General features: G+C 42.6%; 1 protein-coding gene across 10 annotated transcripts in view; it reads right to left on the bottom strand.

Annotated features, from left to right (window-relative positions):
- The window catches only part of Plcb4 (phospholipase C beta 4), a 353,082-nt gene that overhangs the window by 46,078 nt on the left and 287,522 nt on the right, over positions 1-19,482 (bottom strand). For 7 of the 10 annotated variants that reach the window (XM_029473927.1, XM_029473925.1, XM_029473933.1 and 4 more), the window contains 8 exons: positions 17,095-17,305; positions 15,430-15,523; positions 13,099-13,178; positions 12,512-12,596; positions 9,502-9,592; positions 8,908-9,003; positions 5,858-5,958; positions 466-607 (listed from right to left, as the gene is read on the bottom strand). In XM_029473927.1, the coding sequence (XP_029329787.1) occupies positions 466-607; positions 5,858-5,958; positions 8,908-9,003; positions 9,502-9,592; positions 12,512-12,596; positions 13,099-13,178; positions 15,430-15,523; positions 17,095-17,305 (900 nt within the window). Of the gene's footprint in view, positions 1-465; positions 608-2,548; positions 2,585-5,857; positions 5,962-8,907; positions 9,004-9,501; positions 9,593-12,511; positions 12,597-13,098; positions 13,179-15,429; positions 15,524-17,094; positions 17,306-19,482 lie in introns of all 10 variants that reach the window. The other 3 variants (XM_029473924.1, XM_029473932.1, XM_029473929.1) reach the window with 2 other exon arrangements.

The following is a 19,482-nucleotide window of genomic DNA, read 5'->3' as shown; positions in this document are numbered from 1 at the left end:
TGGTTAGGAAATACCTTTAACTACTTTTGAATGGGCTTTTGTGGGGAACCAACTTTTGAATAGGAGTTATGTACCACAGAACATCAAATCCTATTTCCCCTACCTTAAGGCATTTGTACCCACTGATTAAGTTTTCCTCACTCTCCTGAAGCCATAGATTACACAATATACACACACAGGTAACAAAGACAGGTGCTGTGCCTCATAAATATTACTAATATGGTTTGTCATAACAAAGTAAATAAAGAAGCCTTACGAAAGCATATGGAAAGCTACAAGCTAAGTCACAGTCTTGCACCGCCACCTCGTGGATGATTTGGAGAATGACAGCATAATACCACCACAAGTGAATCAAGTCAGGTGAAGTGGACATCCACAAAGAAAAAAATGGCAACAAGTCAGGGGAGCAGCCAGTGCGACAGGGGAGCAGACAGGAAAGCTACTGCATATAACCTGCAATGTTACCTTCAGCCACGTGGAAACCTTGAAACTTCACGGGCTGGGCATAGTTGATCATCGTGGACAAGTACGGATGGATGTTCGTGGTAGCACCTACGTATTTATAAGATGCCATCCATGCTTGCTCATCCTCTACGGTGACCAGGCCCTGCAAGCACAAGGACAAACCCGTTTAAGTGGATGGCTTCAAAGGGAATCACGGATTCAGTTTAGGCATCCTAATTAAAGAGGATCTGCATATGTGTAAACTAATATGTAACAGACCTTGTTGCTCTCTTAAAGTTTTACTTTAAAAGTAATAGGTTTTAATACAAGAGGAGATAACCTGAAAGCATTCATTTTATGTTAGGTTTTCAAAGGACCTTCAGATGTTCAAGAAACTTTCCCGGGTCTCACCCCAACACCGACAGTGATAGATAGCAGTATTACCATTCAGGCCCATACACAAAGCTCCACTGAGTGGCCATCCAGCCATGGCATACATCAAAATCACCCACAGGCTTTGTAGGCAGAAGCTGCTGGCCCTGCTGGAAGAGATCTGCTGGAGGAGGCCTAAAGGGCTGTCATTCCACAGCCGAGTTTTCAGGCACTGCCAATGGGGAACTGGAGACCACGTTTTAAAGTAATCTCTCCCAGAACTTTCAGTACACACATACATATGATTTAGTCATCTCTATTAATGCACTTACTATCAAAAGAACTTGGTAACTTGCTACATAGGACATATTACATTGTACAGAGAAAAACTCCAAACTATTGTTTGTATTTCTTGAGAAATCAAAGCAAAAATAACTCGTTCATCAACAAAATGATGTCCCGAAAAGTGGGTGGTATTTTGTTGGGAACTTTGGAGTTATTTTCCTCCAAGAGACTCAAGAACAGAAACAGCTCGGGTGCACAATGAGTAAGAGAAGGTCAGTTAGCTTATCTGCTCGCTTTGGCTGAGGACTTAACCTCTGCATCTTTGACATCAGCCTGCTTTTACCTGTGAAAGTCTGTGATATAGTCACCTGTACATGACACTTATGCTTGTTTTCATCTTTTTTCTATATAAGCCCAGAGTCCACTCACCATGCCAAATATGGGCAAGAGTCAAATCTGTTTTGTCCCATGTGTCTCATGCTCAGAACACCAGTATGTTGGAACCAAGAGGGATGCCCACCGTGCTGTCTGTGGGGTCCTGTTGCACTTAGACTGAAATCTCCTCATCTTACTGAACTTGAAGGATTTTGGAATGTACCCCTGAGTATCATGAGAACTCCCAGTAGCCACAGGGCAAAACTGAGGCTTTAGGAACTAAAATCATCCAGCTAACATGGAAAACATCGAATCAGCTAGTCTGTGTACTGCTGACCCTACCATCTTAAGAAAAAATCAATCCAGGCATAGAGGGTCCTTGTGAACACAGGAGGGTATCCCTTCAGGCTGAATAGTCAGGAAATAAGATGACACTTCATTCTAAATGCAACAAGACCCTACAGACAGCAAGGCAGGATTTTCTCTGTTCTGAATTGTGAGTGAGAATCCAGGGAATTGGCAAATTCTGTGCGTGACTGCCATTGGTCTCGGCATTACACAATGAAATACATGTACAAACAACGAGAACCCTGTGGAGCATAAAAGAAAACAAAATGAAATATACTTTCTTCACAGTAAGGCCAGTGCCCAATGCGACTGAATTCTGAGAACCCTATGATGGATGGTAACCTTTCAGAGGATCGGCACCATCAGAACCACGATCTGTTCCACTACACTATCATATGGCTCCGATTAACTACGGCTTATTTTTATCTTCACATTCAATATGCTAATAATTATGTAACCTTCTCCTTTGACGGAAATCTCATTCCATTTAAGGACATAGTGTACTACACTGAATACTTATTTCTAGGGAAATTGTCTCACCTGCCTTGATTATGTCTTAAATCAGCTTTAATGGTTGTACAGCAACTAGATGAATCAGGCATGTGAATACTATGAACAGTGACCCTGGCACTACAAGGGCCAGGAAGACCATCAATGTTTAATGTAAGAAGTCGACATGTGGGTGATTCCTGATGGAGAAAATGCTTGAGAATTGTTTTGTTACCTTTTTGTTGTTTTCATGTTCAAGGTCATCTGAGGTCTAAATTAGAGAAAGAAAATTATTTTGTTTACCTCTCTAAAGGGCAAATTTCCAAACTCATTCGTCTGTCCTTGGGTAAATAAGCATATGTAAACTTCTTACTCTATTTATTTCTTATAATGGTAGGTAAGTTATTGATGACATGAAGCCGTCATCGAAAGCATATGTCGCAGGTATTCTAAAAATTCATGGTTTTATACTTTTATCAATCCTCATCTTGATGCTATTTCCCTCCCTTGTTGACAGTCTTAGTTGTTTCACTGTAAACATTTCACTAAGGATTAAAGCATGAAGGTTGAAAATGGTTGTCAATGTGGCCAGCTTCCCTTAAATGTAAAATGGAGTGCAAACGGTCGTCAGTAAGCCAACATTCATGTTTGTGACTCAGTGTTTGCATCCCAACCAAAAGCATGTGGTGAACCCTGATTTCAGTGTGATGGACTGATGGTCCCCAATATAATGATGGCTTGTTTATGATTGTTTTCTTTATGAGGGTGTGAAGTGGTATTCATTCAGTGGAAACTCGATACTGTCAGGTTGCTCTTTTTATGGCTACAGATACAGTTTGGTGTCCTCTTGTGATGCAGGACAGTGGCTCTTTGTCAGCCACCTAAGCCTGAGGGTAGGTGACCAAAGCTCTAGATGATGCTGTGTTGCTAAGCTATACTGTTCAATTTAAGTGTGCTAGGTGCATTTTTAACCTACATTTTCACTGTTTAGAGTGGAGTTATCATAATCACATTGTAAGGCAAGGCATATCCAAACTTGGAGAAGGGGCTTGCAGGAAGTAATCAGGTCATAGGTGAATCCACCTGGTGAGGTTAGTCCTCTTAGATGAAGAAATAAGAAAAATCTTACTTTCCCAGTTTTTTTCCACTATGGGACAATGTACCTGCCAAAAGAGATTTCTGGAACATATTGGCTGGCACTTTGACCTTGACATCCATCCCAGAGATCATCAGGAAATACATTTTAGGTATCTGAACCAGCAAGTCTGCTATTTCTGTTATGCCAGCCCCGCCTGAGACAGTACCGCTGAGTACTCTGTGGAGCACAGCAGCATCCTGAGTCTTAGTGGGCATCTGCTCTCTCATGGCACTCAGGATTCCCTGTCATCAGAAGTGATAACATTTCTTTGACTTTTCTCCCGGACAAATAATCTCCTATCCTTCTGCCATCAAACCTTTGTACCTGCATCTCTGTCCATCATCCTCACAAAGCAGGCATCCCTACTTCACTAAGGACCACACCCTGACATTGCTATGATCTCGTCTATTCTCACCACACCAGTGGCTCTCTTTCTAGAGCACGAGACATCAGCCAGGTTGAAAAGAGCATCCGTTCCACATCTCACATCTCAGATAGCAGCGCACTTGATTCTTCCAGTTAAAGACAGAAACAATTCCTCATCCTCTCCGCCTGCTCGTTCCACCACTTGCTTTCCTCCAAGCGCTCTACCAAAACTTCCCTATACCATTGACCTCCATGCTACTAACCTAGTGGACACAGGTCTTCTTATCCAGTCCTTCAACGGCATCCAAAGCCCCTAACTGTCCTGTTCTCTTCAGTGTGGTTGCTGGCAAAGCCTTTGCTCTTCCCTCCTGGCTCCTCTCCTGAGAGCCCCCTATGGACTAGGGCTCCGCACAGGCCTTCTTTTCTACCTCTTGTGAGTCATCTAAGCAATTCCCATGACTTCAAACATTATCTCTCGAACTCACTGCTCTTGCTCAACCTCCTTTCTACACACCAGTGCTGTTGTATGAGTGCTGATGACCGTGATAATGAGGATGAAAGTAATGAGAGCATAGCAGACCTGCTACTATACAGCGGCTGCCGTGTGGACAGCGCCGACGTAAGCTCTTTTGCTCTGTGATGAGAACCTGATGGAACAGACATTATTACCTTCGTTTTCAAGATGGGGAAGCAAGGCAGAGAGAGGTTACATAACTTACCCAAGGTTAGATAGGACAAGAGGTCAGGGTATCAATGTCCCTCCTGGGAACTTCCACTGGAACAGCTTACAGACCTCTCTAGGTGCCTGTCTCATTGGAAACTGCTGAGTCCTTTCTCATTGTTTCCCACCCCAGTCAACAGTACCACTGCCTACCTTGCTCCTCCAACAAGGATTCCTGGAGGTTACCTTGTTTCTCTTTACCTTCACGAAGTTCAGTCCATCATCGGGAAACTGTACCATTGCCTGTGCCCTTGCTATACCTTAGACTCTTCTATCTTCTCCCTCTTTACTCTCTAACCACCAGGGCTGCTTCTGACTAGTTAAAAGCCCACTCTCACTGTTTTCCACACTTTTGTCCTTACTTTCCTCTGGGTGAGAGGCCACAAGGGGCCCACCACAGTCTTCTATTAGCTGATACTCTCTCCCCACTTAGTTTTATGTGAAACAGGTCATGTTACACCTACAGTTTTAATTTCTCATAGAAACTTCTAAATTACCTCATGTCCACCTGACACATGTCACCTTGCTTCACCCTTCAACCATCCAATCTGCTCCACTCACGCCATCTCTGCTCTTACTGTGGTCCTTCGGTATGAAATGTTATTCTCCGATTCTCTGCATAGTGAGTCCCTCTCTTCCTTATTCCAGTCACCCTGTTCTCTCCTTGTCTCCACTTTAGCACTCATTTTTATTGTCATAATAGTTCGAGTCACAATTGAATTATAGGCTTCCTTGACTCTTTTACTCCCTGTTTCTCATCTGTTCTCCTAAGCTGTAGGAGACCCGCAGAAGCTAACAAAAGGCAAAATGAAAGTACATTTTGACTTGTTTAGGGCAGTCTGTCCTAAGCTGGGCCTGACAAGTTCTAGGAACCCAACGACAACTTTCCTTGGCTGAATGGCTGCACTTTTCATCCTTTTGCTAGGCAGATGCTTTTCTCGCCAGCTGGACCAGCTCTGTACCGAGGCTTCGCCTGACACATCCAGAAGGTAGTTTCCTAATGATGCCAGCAGGTTAACCTTTGGCCCTGGGATACTGCGTCTCTCCTTGTCAGCTCTACTACCATAAACGATGATATTTAAAAGTACCTGCCCAATTGGGTAGTGACCCTTAGAGGGTACAATTAATGAGTAATTTATAGGTCCTCTGAAACCTAATATTGTGAGTGTCAAATTCTGGTCCCACAGCAGAGAATTTTGTCCTATATAATTAGAGAGAAAAACACAATACCTGGTTCTCTTGTTGTCACAGCCCCAAATTTCCACAATAACTGCCACCCCTTCAAAACCTTGAAAGAATGGGAATACAATGCCTCAGACCTTCTTGACGCTGTTTGCAACCGCTTCCTTGTGACTGTAGTCATCGGCAGAAAGTTCGTTTCCAAATTTGTATTCAGGGTGGGCTTCTTCCTCTTGATCAGCTGCTTAACAGATAGAAAGAAAATCCATGAAGCTAAATCAGACCCCGCCCATAACCTTAAGAGAACTCGAGAGAAGGTTCACATGACCTACGCAGATCTACACAGATAACCAGGACCTGGAAACCACCCACCACCTCTACCGTGTCTGTTTCATACACAGGTTGAGTATCTTTAATTTGAAAGTCAAAAAACCAGAGTGTTCCAAAACCCTAAGCTGTGGGATCATTGTGGTAACAAACAAGAAGTTTCAGATTTCACGGTATTTTGGATATCACATTTTTGTATTAGGGATACTCAATTGGTAATCTATGAAATAGCTAAGAATCAGAAAATGTGAGCTTGGGGGTGAGAGCAGACACCCAGAAGTCTGGTTTTCCAGGGCGCAGCAGGATGGGCCACCAATTATGAAATTAAAAAATTAAATGTAGAAAAATCTTGAAATCAGAACAACTTCTCCAGCCAACTATTTTGGATAATGGGTACTCAGCCTGCATAAGTAGTCTAACCTGATTATTTAGGCAAAAATGGTATATTCCTGGTAGATACTTAGTAACTAGGACTTATACAGAGTATCTGAATATATGTTAGCATTTCCTGAGCATGCACAAGTCCATAGAGCACTCACAGTTATATTTAACTTTGCTACTAAACACCGGATGCCTCACACTGCGTTAGAACCAAGGGATTGTGTACAAACCACTGGATATCTTTAAGCTTCAGGGGCACTGGAGAATGAGAGCACTTATTTTCTTAGTATATATATATGTATATATATATATATATGTATATATATATATATATATATATATATATATACTTTATTCTTAAATATTTTGTACTTTTTTTAAATCTGAAAAATCTAATGGTTACATATTATACATCCAAAGATAGCTGAACTGATATCTGATCTGCCACTCACTGCGTCGATGAACAAAATAGAGATGAAGTGTTCATAGCTCTTAAATAACGTAACAGCTCCTGCTTCATGCATCTAGGGCCCGGGTTCTTGGATGGTATAACTTAGCAAATGTTGTGAGATGCTGATATTACACAGAGGCCACAGGGGATGCTCTGCTACAATGACCCAGCTGAGCTCCACAGATGGTTAAACCAGAGAGCAATCTTGTCTAAATTGTCTACAAATCTTAAAGTGATGCCGACTCCAGATGTCCACCTGCTAGCAACTGTATTAAAAAAAACTCAAGGAGAACTAGCCAAATAAACCCCAGTTGCTCACAAAATCCTGAGAGGTAATTATAAATCACCACAGATTTCTGCCTCCAAATGTGGATGGTGCATTATGTAATAAAACACAAACATTATAGGAACTAACTGAATAATACCAGAGACCTTTGGTCATTTAGATCCCACTAGGCACAGAGAAACACAAGGAAGCCAAACGTTATGTTTTTTTCTCTGAGATTGAAGTTAAACCCTATGGAAACTTGGCTTGTTTCTTAATGGAATCTCTCAGTGAAGGTCTTCAGTGAAGACAGTGAGGATCTTCAATAAGGGACAGTGAGTAAAATTAGGTAACTCTCATATAGCTTTTGGGTTTCGCCTATGTACCTAGTCTAAAATCAGACATAGTCCATATGTGTGAGTAATAAGAAAGTTTCTACAAGTAATTAGTCTTAAGTCAGTCTGTGCACGTGGTTCCATAAAGCAATGCAAGTTCCAATCACTTGGCCAGGTAATTCTCAGGATACATGGTCAGGAGATCACGACCTGAAAACATCCCCAAACTTTCAAATGGCCCACTTGTGACTATTATTACTAAGTAGTATATTATTATTTTTTAGTGCAGAGAACCAAACCGAGGGCTTTGCTCATACTAGGCAAATATGCTATCTTGAATTACAACCCCAGCACCAATTTTAAACAGCACATCATGGCTGGCTATATTGAGAGGCTAAATAGGTGATGGTCAATATTCATATTTTCAGTAAGGCTTCCAGGGACTCTGGTTGAGAAGGCCTCATGCAGGTTAAACCTGTGCTGTATCACTGAGCTACACCCAGGCTTAACAAAATTGCAATACAGGCTTTGACTGTCAAGTTCACTTTATGAGCATCAGTCAATCACGTCATTCACTTCTCTTAGCACATGTCTTATTACTATCAGTAACAAGACTGACGTTCATGTTTTTCTTTACAAAACATAAAGGATTATAGAGTGGACCTTTCAAAAATTCTCTTCAACTCCTGCCTAATACAGCAAGTGATTCAAGGCCGAGTCTCTGACTGGAAATCTCTTCTGAAGGGCTCAGTTCACAATGGGAAGGGAGACAACTAAGCCACTCATATCCAGTGTTCAGATAAAATGGAAATAACAGTATCTATAAAAATGCCATTCCCTCAAAAGATGAAGTACTCCTAAATATTTAGCAAGATAAAGTCATTGCTAGTCAAAGGAGTTTGTTAAGAGAAATTAATGTTTTTCTTATTTCCAATATAACCCTTTTAAAAACTTGTAACTTAAAATGACATCTCATAACTCTTTGTGTGTGCAGAAGTATGTGTGTGTGTAGGAGTGTGTATGTGTGCAGGAATGTGTGTGCATGCGTGTGTATGTGTGTGTGCGTCTGTGCAGGAGTGTGTGTGTGTGTGTGTGTGTATGGTATCTGTGCCATACGTTTATGTGTGTCAATGAGAGTATGTGAAAGACAGTGAGTATATGTCCACAGTGCACACATGGAGATCAGAGGACAACCCTGGTTGTCAGGCCTCACCTCCCACCTTGTTTTGAGGCAGGCTCTCTTGGTGGTTTCCAGTGCTTTTGCCAAACTAGCTGGCTCATGGATTTAAAGAAATTCTTCTGTCTCTGCTTCCCATCTTCACAGGCATTACAGGTGTTCATATTAAGCATATGGATTCTGGGTATTCAGATTATGATCTGCATGGTGAGCATTTTACCCATGCAGCCTTCTTCCCCAGCCCCACAACTCACCACTTTCTATTTCCTCTTCATTGTCGTCTTCCAAGATGCTAGCCGGGGCCGCTGACTCTCCAGCTTCCATCATGCTTTTCAAAGCTTCAAGCTGTTCTGTAAGTACCATTACACACGGAGATGAGAACAGATGCTAGATCACTTGGGAAGTATGAGAAACTCTCTGTCTTCCCCTTCCATCTTTAGGGGCATTACGAGTGTTCACGTTCAGCGTGTGGATTCTCGTTGATTAGACTCAGATCCTCACGCATGCACGGTGAGCGTTTAACCCTGGAGCCGCTTCCCCAGCCTTACAACACTGAGATGTTTCCAATGTGAGCGTAAATTAATTTATCTTTTATGAACAAAACCGTGACAAAGTATATAGCAGTACAAAACCTTTTTTCTTCTGTATTTTTGCACGTAAACACATGAAGGAGGGTTTCCACTGAATGGACCAGTTGTAAGAACTAAGGATTAATGGGAATGTAGTAGAATAACGCTGGAAGATAAATGTACTATCTGCATTCCACCATTCCCTTCCCAAATTTGTTCTAAATCAGATTTCATCGAGACAGCAGAACTGCTCAAAAGCCACATGTGCAATTGACTTACTCTTTTCAACTTCAGGCTTCAGCCTCTTATTCTTGATGAGTATTTTTCTTTTGAGGTCATTAGGAGACGGCAAGGGCCTTCCTGGTTCAAGCTAGAGATATATAGAAAGAGCTCAGTTAGGGACTTCATGCTCAATTCCAGAGCGGAAGCGCCCCAGGGGGCCGGGAGTCATACCAGCCAGCATCCACTAGATGTCAGTGTGCACAGCTCTGCTTCTGCCCAATGCTCATTAGCTCACTGAATTCAACTTTAATTTAAATAATGCTGTAAAGCTGGAACACCCCAAGTCTTCTGGGGTATACAGATGGATCCAAGCTCCCTAGTAGAGTAGGGTCTGACCTGAGTGGTGCTGGGGGTGGCAGTCCTGCTGTATGGTGGGCTTTTCACATCTCAGGTCCATCATAAAGCACTTGAATGGCCTCAGATCACCCCTGCGTCTGCACCAGGTCACAGACTAAGCCTGTCTTCTCACCAGACTGATGTGGGATTTTTATGGGTTCTCTAAACATGGGAGAGTTTTGAGTTGCTGGAATCTGAACTTCGCTGTGGTGTCATGTTTGTACTTTACAGGAAGTTAAGTCTGTTTAGGTCTGGGACTGACCTCTGTCTACTTATTCACTCCCCATCCATCCAGCTATTAGCCACATGCACTTACCTATGCATCTTTCCACACAGCCATTTATCTCACAACTCATTACTTTATCCTATGTTTCAGAAGCAAGTCTATGCATTGACTTCTTAGGACTTTTAACTGAGGGCTGCCTGCTACAGGCTGCCTGGTGGAATTGGTCCCTTCCCCGGGAATGTGTACGTCCCTTCACACACACAAAAAAATCACACTTACAAGGGGAAACAAAATAGTAATAGGAGGCAGAGGGACGGAGGGAACTGGGTGGGAGAGAGGAATGGGTGGTTAGGATCAGATGTAGGGAGAGATAGGAGAGAGGCCCAGAGGCCAGGAGAGTAAATGGAAATTTGCAGCTGCCTGCGAGAGGGGGGATGTCTAGGAAATCCCAGAGACCTGGGATAGTAGCCAATGCTGGTGACCTTAGCTGAGATGCCTAACAGTGGGGATATGGAACCTGAAGAGGCCAGGTAGGACCCCCAGTGGAGGGATAAAGACACCAACTAATCCACAAAACTTTTGACCCAAAATTTGTCCTGCCTAAAAGAAATGCAAGGATGGAGCAGAAACCAAAGGAAAGGCCAACCAATAACTGGCTCAACTTAAAACCCATCCTATGGGCAAGAACCAGCCCCTGACACTATTAATGATACTCTGTTATCCTTGTAGACAGGAGTCTAGCATAATTGTCTTCTGGGAGGCTTTACCCAGCTGAAAGAGATGCAGATACCAACAGCCAAACTTTACACAAAGGTCAGGGACATTTATGGAAGAGTTGGGGTAAGGACTGAAGGCCCTGAAGGGGATGCAAACCTACAGAGTCAGCAAACCTGGCTCTCTGTGAGCTCTCAAGAGTCTGAGCTACCAACCAAAGAACATTCAGTCTTCATGGCTTCCTGGTCTGGCCTCAGTGGCAGCTGATGTGCCTAATCTGTCAGAGACTTCTAGGGTTGGGGAATACCCAGGGGGTCCCACCCTCTCAGAGGAGAAGGGGAGGGACTCTGTGAGGGAGGGGCCTGGAGGATGAGCAGCATTTGGGATGCACATTAATTATTTAATTAATTAAGAAAAACACAATGGCCTTTGCAAATAGCAAGTCTCTTCTCTTACCCAAGAGAACAGAAGGCTAAGGAAACCACAGTAATAAAATAAATCACTGGGGCACCAGAGGGTGGCAAACAGGGAAATGAGCTGGGGATTCCAAGGGTCAGAAGAGAACAGGCACTCAGAAATAGCCCTTAGGAACACCGAGTGAGGGGATTTGTGGGGAGTTCATTCTCAGACCCCGTCCGGCCTGTCTCTCATGTGATCGGAGCCTGACCACTGACTAGAGGTCACATTCCACAGAGAGCTGCAGGCACTGGAAGCCAACAGTCAGGCCAAGTGTGGGGGAAAGATCGAGTGCTGGGAGTTCTGCTGCCCCAGTGTTTCAGCAGGCTGCAAAGAGCAAAGGATGCAGCCTGGGCTCCATGCCCTTTCTGCTGCCACACACACCTTTGTGAAAAATCCATGGTTAGAGCAGCCAAGCCATTCACGTAGCAAACACCCTCTTGTCATGCATGGACTTTCCTGCCCCTCTCCTTTTGTCAAATGCTACCATATTTATAGGAAGGCTGGACAGCCTTCCTGTAACAGACTTTAATTTTAGCAAGTCTTGCTTCTTGTAACATCTTGCCACAGTGCATCTTATCCTCTTGGATGTTAGGGATCCTGACAGAAATCCAAGGAATTCTCTGGAACACTTACAAATGCATTCAGACTCCATAAAGCCCTCCTATGGACCACGGACTTTAATAACAACTGCTTAATGAACAAACTGGCAGGTATATAATGAAGTTCAAAAAAAAAAAAACGGTCATGTGACTTTGCCTGAGTATTTACTTTGGAGTTGGGAACTTGACCTCTGTGTCTTAGGACATCAGTTTGGAGCTTTTCCCACAGCGACGGGCTCCCATGAATGTTGAACCCTGGGCACACATTTGTTTACCTGGAGGAATTAAATAATGCACCTGCTTATGACCCTGGGTCAATCAGAACCGAACCAGTATAGGTGGGGCCCTAGCGCAGGTGCTTTTACAGGTATCTGAAGTGACTCAGAATGCAATGGACACTGGGACACACGGAGGGGCCTGGACTCTTGCCTTGGAAGCTTTATGAAACATAAAACATGAGGTCCTAAGAGCAGCCGGATTAAACCAAGTCAGATGTTTACTTTGTGTTCCTCTCTACATCCCTCTGAAGCACGATAAAAGCTTTTTGTACCAGAGAATCTAAATAAATATGAAAATCCTTAGTATTCAGCCTCCAGTGCTACTTGACCCCTGAAAAACACATTTCAAAACAAATCCATTCATGCTGGAACTCTGGTTTGCTAAAAATACGTACTGGATGCGACTCAAGTGCTTGTTTCAACAGGAGATCCCCAAATAGATCTTCACAATACTTGGACATCTTGTACTGTTGATATTTGCTGGGGAGAAAGAAGTGGCATTTGTAAACTCAAGTGTCCATTAGCTCTCCAAGAAAGAGAGAGACATCCATTCCAACAACTAGACTCCTCTGCTTTACAAAGTGCAGGGCTGTCTTTATAGCATTAACTGGAGCTATACTTGTAATACACTGTACAAACTTTAATTGGTACAACTTTAAATTTAAAAAAAAACTGGCAAGAAAAAAAACCTAAGAATTCATTCCAAGTTATTGCCAAATTTTCCATCTCAAAGGAACTTTAGACTAGGTGTCCCCTAATTTCTGGCCTTTAGTTCAGGGAAAGCATTACTGAGTCACATGGAGATGACTTCTTGGTAGACAGGGTGGGAAAGACTGTGTCCTCACTGAAGGGTTACTTTCGACTTAGCACATCGGACAGCAAACTACTCAGTTAGTTAAAAGAAATAATGAACAGCAGGACGAAGAGCAAGGGATCTGAAACACCACCAAGAAGGGACGTGGAAAAGAAGGAGCCTTTATACCTGCAGTGGTTTTCGAAGGAGAGAATGACAGGGTATTCTGATGTGACAAACGCCGTTTCCTTGATGGCCTGGATTACATCCTTTAACGACAAAGAGTGTTTATGAAAGAAAAGAGCAGACAGACTTAAGGCACCTGACACCGTTCACAGCCCACTAACTGAGCGTTTCAGAAAGTCAGCTTTAACAGTTCTGACCTGGAGAACACGTCTGCCTAGACACCCCTCCTGGGAAGGCTCAAGAGGTTTAGGACATCGCTTTTCAGTCAAAGCTCTCTTCTATTTCTCCAGTGCTATTTATTAAGTGACATTACTTGAGTGGCCTGCTGGTTTTCACTTGACAATGTGCAGAGCCAGGGACTCTGGCTCCTCTTGCCCCCTTTTGTGTAGCACTTTGAATGCAGAGCCTTGAAGGATGTGCTCAACCACAAAGCCCCAGCATTGGCCCGCATCACTCTCCTCGAGGAGAACGTAAACTTTGTGCAGGCATTTTCATGACAGTCAATTCTTCAGCTCACTCTTCTGGAGAAATGTGCTGGTAGTAACACAAGGATTTCTGGAAGCTTCTAACTGTCCTTCCTCCGAGTTTGGAATCATCTTGGCCTATGTCTGTGCCCACCGTTCTTTGTTGACCCTACTGTACTGCTATGACAGCTGCAATATCCATTGTTTCCTGTGAGCCTAGTGAAAAGTGGGTCTCTTCTGTAGTCAGGTCACATGTGAGGTAAAACAGACATTGGGCTCTGACTTCACTTTTATATCCCTGCCTACTTCCAAATGGGCTGACATTTCCCCATACCTTGCATCTTATGAAGTAGACAAGATGCCATCTGAGGGTTAGCCCTCATGATTATTTTAGAGAAAGGGACTTCGAACCAATGCTTCTATAATCAGACTATCACACTATAAAATCTACAAGTTCTTACTGGTCTATAGCTAACCACAGAGCAAGCCTCGTCACTCCTCAGCAAGTCAGAAAATATTTCTACAATGATTATCTATGGCAGGGCGGATAAAATTACAAACTTGAAAATATCCTATTGAATCAGTCATTTAATTGTTATTTCTTAAAATTTATTCACAGGTAAAAATGACCACACACTTAATTGCCTAGTAAATGTTCCAGAATTTTCACTTGAGAAAAACTCTGGCTTTGTCCTTGCGGTCTGCTTTCCTTCTGGGTGATTCTTTTCCATGCTGTGTCCTGACTGATCTCCTTAGTTCTTTAAGGAGGACATTTCTGGTTTTGTCATTTGATAACTCATACCTGCTCACTTGAATACACCCTAACTCTCCTTAGAAAGCATGATCTTGAATTATTGCTGACTGAAAGTCACTAATACCTTGTCTAAGAGACATGATATGGACAGAACACTCCATGTACAGAATTGAGGCATCTCTGGTTTGAAAGACACCTTGGTGATTTGAGAAGTCACCAGAGCTCAGGGCCATTGTTTCAGACATCGTCACCATCTATCCTAGACTGTGCAAACCAGCAGGCACGGATGTTTCTGACATCAGCCTACCACACATTTTCTTAGCTTTGGTGGAATACTATGGATATGTGGAAGAACACACTACGAAACTAGCCTTCAAATCACACGTTGACACCACCCAAAGATCCCATGAGATGCCTTGTTTATTAACTATTTAACTTTAGGTGGGAAGCTTCAGTGGGGAACTTCTCACTGGCCTTGGTACTGAAATGACCATGCTGGTCCTAGGAATCATGTTTTGTTCTTGGCTCTAAATCCTTTGAAAGTGTAGAGCCTGGTTTGTGGTAAAGTTTCCAAATTTCTAATATTTCCTAACAATCATTCACAATGCCAACCTCACTGTCTCCTTATTATAAGGCTATGTATAAGCTTTGTTTATCTTTTTATGCTACCTTGGAGTCTCTCAGGAATAACAGAAAGTGGACAAGCAAATAGATAGGTAAGATAAAAAATGTTTTGTTGATTTTAATTTGAGGAAATTTCTCGTTATTTCTTCCATGCTAGCCTTGAAATCTTAAACTCAAGCAATCTCCCTACTTCAGCATCTCGAGTAGCTAGGCTGTATGTACCCAACTGGGCCAAAAATTGTATTGGGCTAGAACTAGGTAGACTCTGTTAAAGGATCTCTGTACATTATAGTTATCATTTGCAAACAAGAAAAAGACCACGGACGGAATACTATACAACGAATAATACCTGTCTTGACTTTCTCCTTAAAAAGAGAGAAAAAGAAACGTGAAGGTACATTGTTTGGGAAAATGAAAAAAAAATTATTTTCTTGTTTCCTGCATTTGTTCAAAAGTCTGGGAAAGCTATGCTTGTGAACACGTAAAACCCACCTTAAAAAGGATGTCTGTGCACATTGCTTTTCCGTGAGTTATTATCGGTTCCTGATCTTCACCTTTTCCATCCCAACAGTCAAGTTCAACACACCTAGGAACACAGTCAGTCAGATTACAACACTGAGCCCTTAACAGGAAACCACACACTAAGTCCAAGAGGCATCAAAATAAGGGGCTTCTTACAGGTCAGAAAGCTGAGTGTGTACCATGGGTGTCTCATGGGTATGCAGGTCAAAACTACATTTTAATCCTCAGGTTAGCATCACTGAAAAGACCTTGGGGGAGAAAATGGACAATTCCAGTTTCTTGAGATTGTAAGGCCAACAAGGGCAAGTTAGTGAGATTCTTTCTCAAAATAAAAAGTGAAGCGAAATCCTGGGCCATAACTCAGTCAAGCCCTTGCTTAGCAGGCTTGGGGCTCCCAACTCCATCCCTAAAGCCAAGCAAGAAACAATTGATCATGCTGTGTTAGGGTTCACACACAGGTATTCTGACAAAGCTCATCAATGAAGTAAGGATGGAGTTATTCTCTCTTGCAGCACTTCCAGACACAAAACATAGCAAGCCTTAAAAAAAAATTTCCAAAAAATAATACAATCATATTTCTTATTTTTTCACCACTTCAACCTTAATTATTTGTTTATTGCTATAAAAATCACTTTCAGTGTCCTCTCCTCAGAGAACTAAACTTCTGAGCTTTATATTCAGCAGACACATTTTTTTTTGATAAATGTGATTTTTGTATTTTTGGGCAATGGTAGGGATTGAATTAAAGACCTTGCACAGGCTAAGCAAATATCCGCCCCCACCAAACTAAATCCAGAAGCTTCTTGCTAAGATTAAATATGGGTATATACAACTTAATGTGGATTCTTAAAATATCTATATTTTCTGGTTTTAATATTTTTGAGGTTATATTTTAAAATCATAGTAAATTAGTGTCTTTTGACTCCTAAGATAACTGAGTCCTTCGTGTGATATTGTTTGTTCTCACTTAAAGTTAAATGAACATAATCTGTTAAAGAAAAATGTAGATAGCCTTTTCATGATGATTACTATTTCTGATTTTTGAGAAAAGTAAATTAAAAGAGCCTTCCCTTACCAATGTTCAGTTAACTACGGTCAACATTGGTTGGAGAATATTGGCTGCAAAGTTCTAGAAATAAGCAACTTCTACATTTAACTTAAACACCAAGTGAGTCATGGGGTGGCACAGGCAGCTGAGCATCCTGCCTACGAACTGCATCAGTGCAGGGCCCAGCACATCACGCTGTATTCACTACCACCTGCCAGCCAGTAGTGGCCTTCCCTGTTTCACAATATTGTAGAACTCTAGTGCTTGTTCAAGGAACCCTTCCTTTCATAATAGCAGCCCCAAAGTGAAAAGGCAGTGAAGCTGCCGATATTATCACAGTATATCCTTGGACAAATTTTAATATCGGTGTTGCTAAACTCTCTGTGCCTAATGTGTAAATAGGACTTCATCATACTTATTGATATATGGGGATGGGGTGTAGATATATAGAATTAGGTATGAGCCATTGCTTCACAGATCATCTGGCCATCTTGGAACACTGGGGATCCAAGGGATAAGGGGAGGACAACTATAAATGTACAGGTGCCATATACAAACAAAGCAAATTGCCATCTTGATTTCCAGACCTGCAACCAGCCAGGAGAACTTGTCTGTACATTTCCACTGAAGACTTTCCTCCAAATTGCCGGCCGGTGAGATAGGTGTTGTGGGAGGAACTGATGAAGTAATGAGCCAGCGGGTGGTCCATCTCCTGGTAAAGTTCTAAGCGATCTAGGAAGACGGGGGCATTTTCATCTGACATCAGATATCTGCAGAATCCATCACTGGATATGAGGCCTAGGGAGAAAGGAGATCTTAATGATACTGGGTGTCTGAAGATGCACATCTTACATTTTGCTCAGCCTAGTTGTGACAGCTTAAACATAAGAGCAGAAGCAACTTCATGGTCCTTCCCAAGAACCTGCACCTTTCAGAACTTAAACAATGCATGATTACATATCACAAGCAAACCAAGGCAGTCTATAAATAGTCTCCTTTCATATCAGTAGCAGCAGATCTTTCCAGTCCTGCAAACGAAGAAACTGTGCTATGAACCATGGTGAGGAGGGACCTGGGAACCTCTGGCTCTGCTATGGCCACCTGCCTTTCACTGCCTGTCTCCTGGTTTCTCCTGAAAAAAAAAAAATGGAGAGAATGCTAGCCCACCTGCCTCCTAGGACTGGTAACTTGAGAATACCTGTAGGATGTGTGGCATTAATTCTAAGTCACTGGAATTTTCATTCATTCAAAGGAGAGACCTTTCCTGGGAATGGCTGCCTCTCCAAAATTCAACAACTTAATTTTCACAACTGTCTGGAGGTAACCTGTAGAGCTGATAAGAGACATTCCTGAGACACAGGGCACTTCTCACTTCAGTCACTCTTTTCTAAAATGGGGCAGGGCTACATGGCAAGCACAGAACGAATAACCAATGTTTCACAAGCGCTGGCAGCCTCAGGCCTTCGCATCTTCATGTCACCATTTGCAAGTTATGAAAACAGTTTCACACCTACAGAAGAGCTCCACTGATCGCAAAAGAGAGTGTTCGTTCATTCTAACACCAAATACTTTTAACACACTGGTATAGATGCAGAAAACAGATACATATTCCAGTTTTACAAAACTAACATATTATGGGTAAGAGCAATAAATATGAGCAAATCATGCCTTAAAAGTATTGAAGGGACAAAGCCTGCAAGATGAAAGCTACAAAAGAATACTAGGATCCTGGTTTGGATATGTGTCCAGTGAGATCATAAGGACACACACGAGTAAGGGGACAAACCACATAAGCACGAGCGGGGATTTCAGGCAGAAGAATGAGCAAATGCGGAGATCTTAATGCAGAAGTGTGCGTTCTCAATCTATTCGATGAATGTAGGGTAGAGAGAGTGACATCTTGGGAAAGTGGTGGGCAATGATGCTGGAGAGGGAGCCAAAGGCCACATTCACCAGTTTTTGGTCCTAAGCACTTGAGATTTTACTCCAAGTGTGCTGGGAAGCTTTGGTGGGATGGAAGAGTCCAATGAAACCAGCAAATAGTGTTCTAAAAGGCTTACTCTGGCTGCTGTGTGACGTACAGTACTGAATAAGGGATCAGGGGATAGATCAGAATGCAATTAGCTTTGCCCATGAGAGGCACTGCAGGCCTGAGCATCTGAGAAGCTGAGAATGGAGAAGTGGATCTCATGAGTTTTCCTGAAAGATCATACGTGATGTGAAAGAATTCAAAACTACGGGGTTCTGGCTTGAAAAGCTAAGTGAGCAGTGTGGCATTTTATAGGCTGGGAAAGGAGGAAGGCTGGATACAGGGAAATCAAAGCGTGCTGCAAACATCCCCATCTACAACGTGCAGATGGAAAGGCCTTGGTATATGGTAGAGATTAGGACTGGAGGGTTTACTCTCAAAGTCACATGTATACAGAAGATAACAAAAGCCACTGGCCTGCAGACCACCCCCTCTTCAAGCAGAGGCAGTGAAGAATCTGAGCTCTACGTTTTTAGGTCTTGATAGATCTTGAGCAGTAACAAAGACATACATAAAATCATAACATTATCACACTGCCAAGGAACTGTTCCACTTGTCTTTGCTTTGAACAAACTACAACTGCCTTGGGAGGCGGGGCTTACTCATTTTTGAATTCCCAGTGTTACAGTTTGAATGTGAAATATCCCTCACAGGTTGATCTGTTGGGACACTTCATCACCAGTAGGTGGCACTGTTTCAAAGGTTACTGAACAGACTAGCTGAGGTAGGTCACTGGGGGCATCTCTGGGATCTGGACACTTCTGCTTGTTAGTCCTGCTATAATGTGACCAGGTGCCTCACATTCCTGACACCATGCCTTTCTGCCGTGACAGATGAAAATTTCCTCAAAATGTGATCCAAGTGAAATCCTTTTCCCCCACTGAGTTGCTCCTGTCAGGTATCCTCGTCACAATGATAAGAAAAAGCTGCTCAAAGCAAGTGCAAT

Source organism: Mus caroli, chromosome 2 (genome assembly GCF_900094665.2).
Source record: "Mus caroli chromosome 2, CAROLI_EIJ_v1.1, whole genome shotgun sequence".
NCBI lineage: Eukaryota > Metazoa > Chordata > Mammalia > Rodentia > Muridae > Mus > Mus caroli.
Note: the sequence above shows the minus strand (reverse complement) of the source record. Positions and strands in the feature narration are given on the sequence as shown.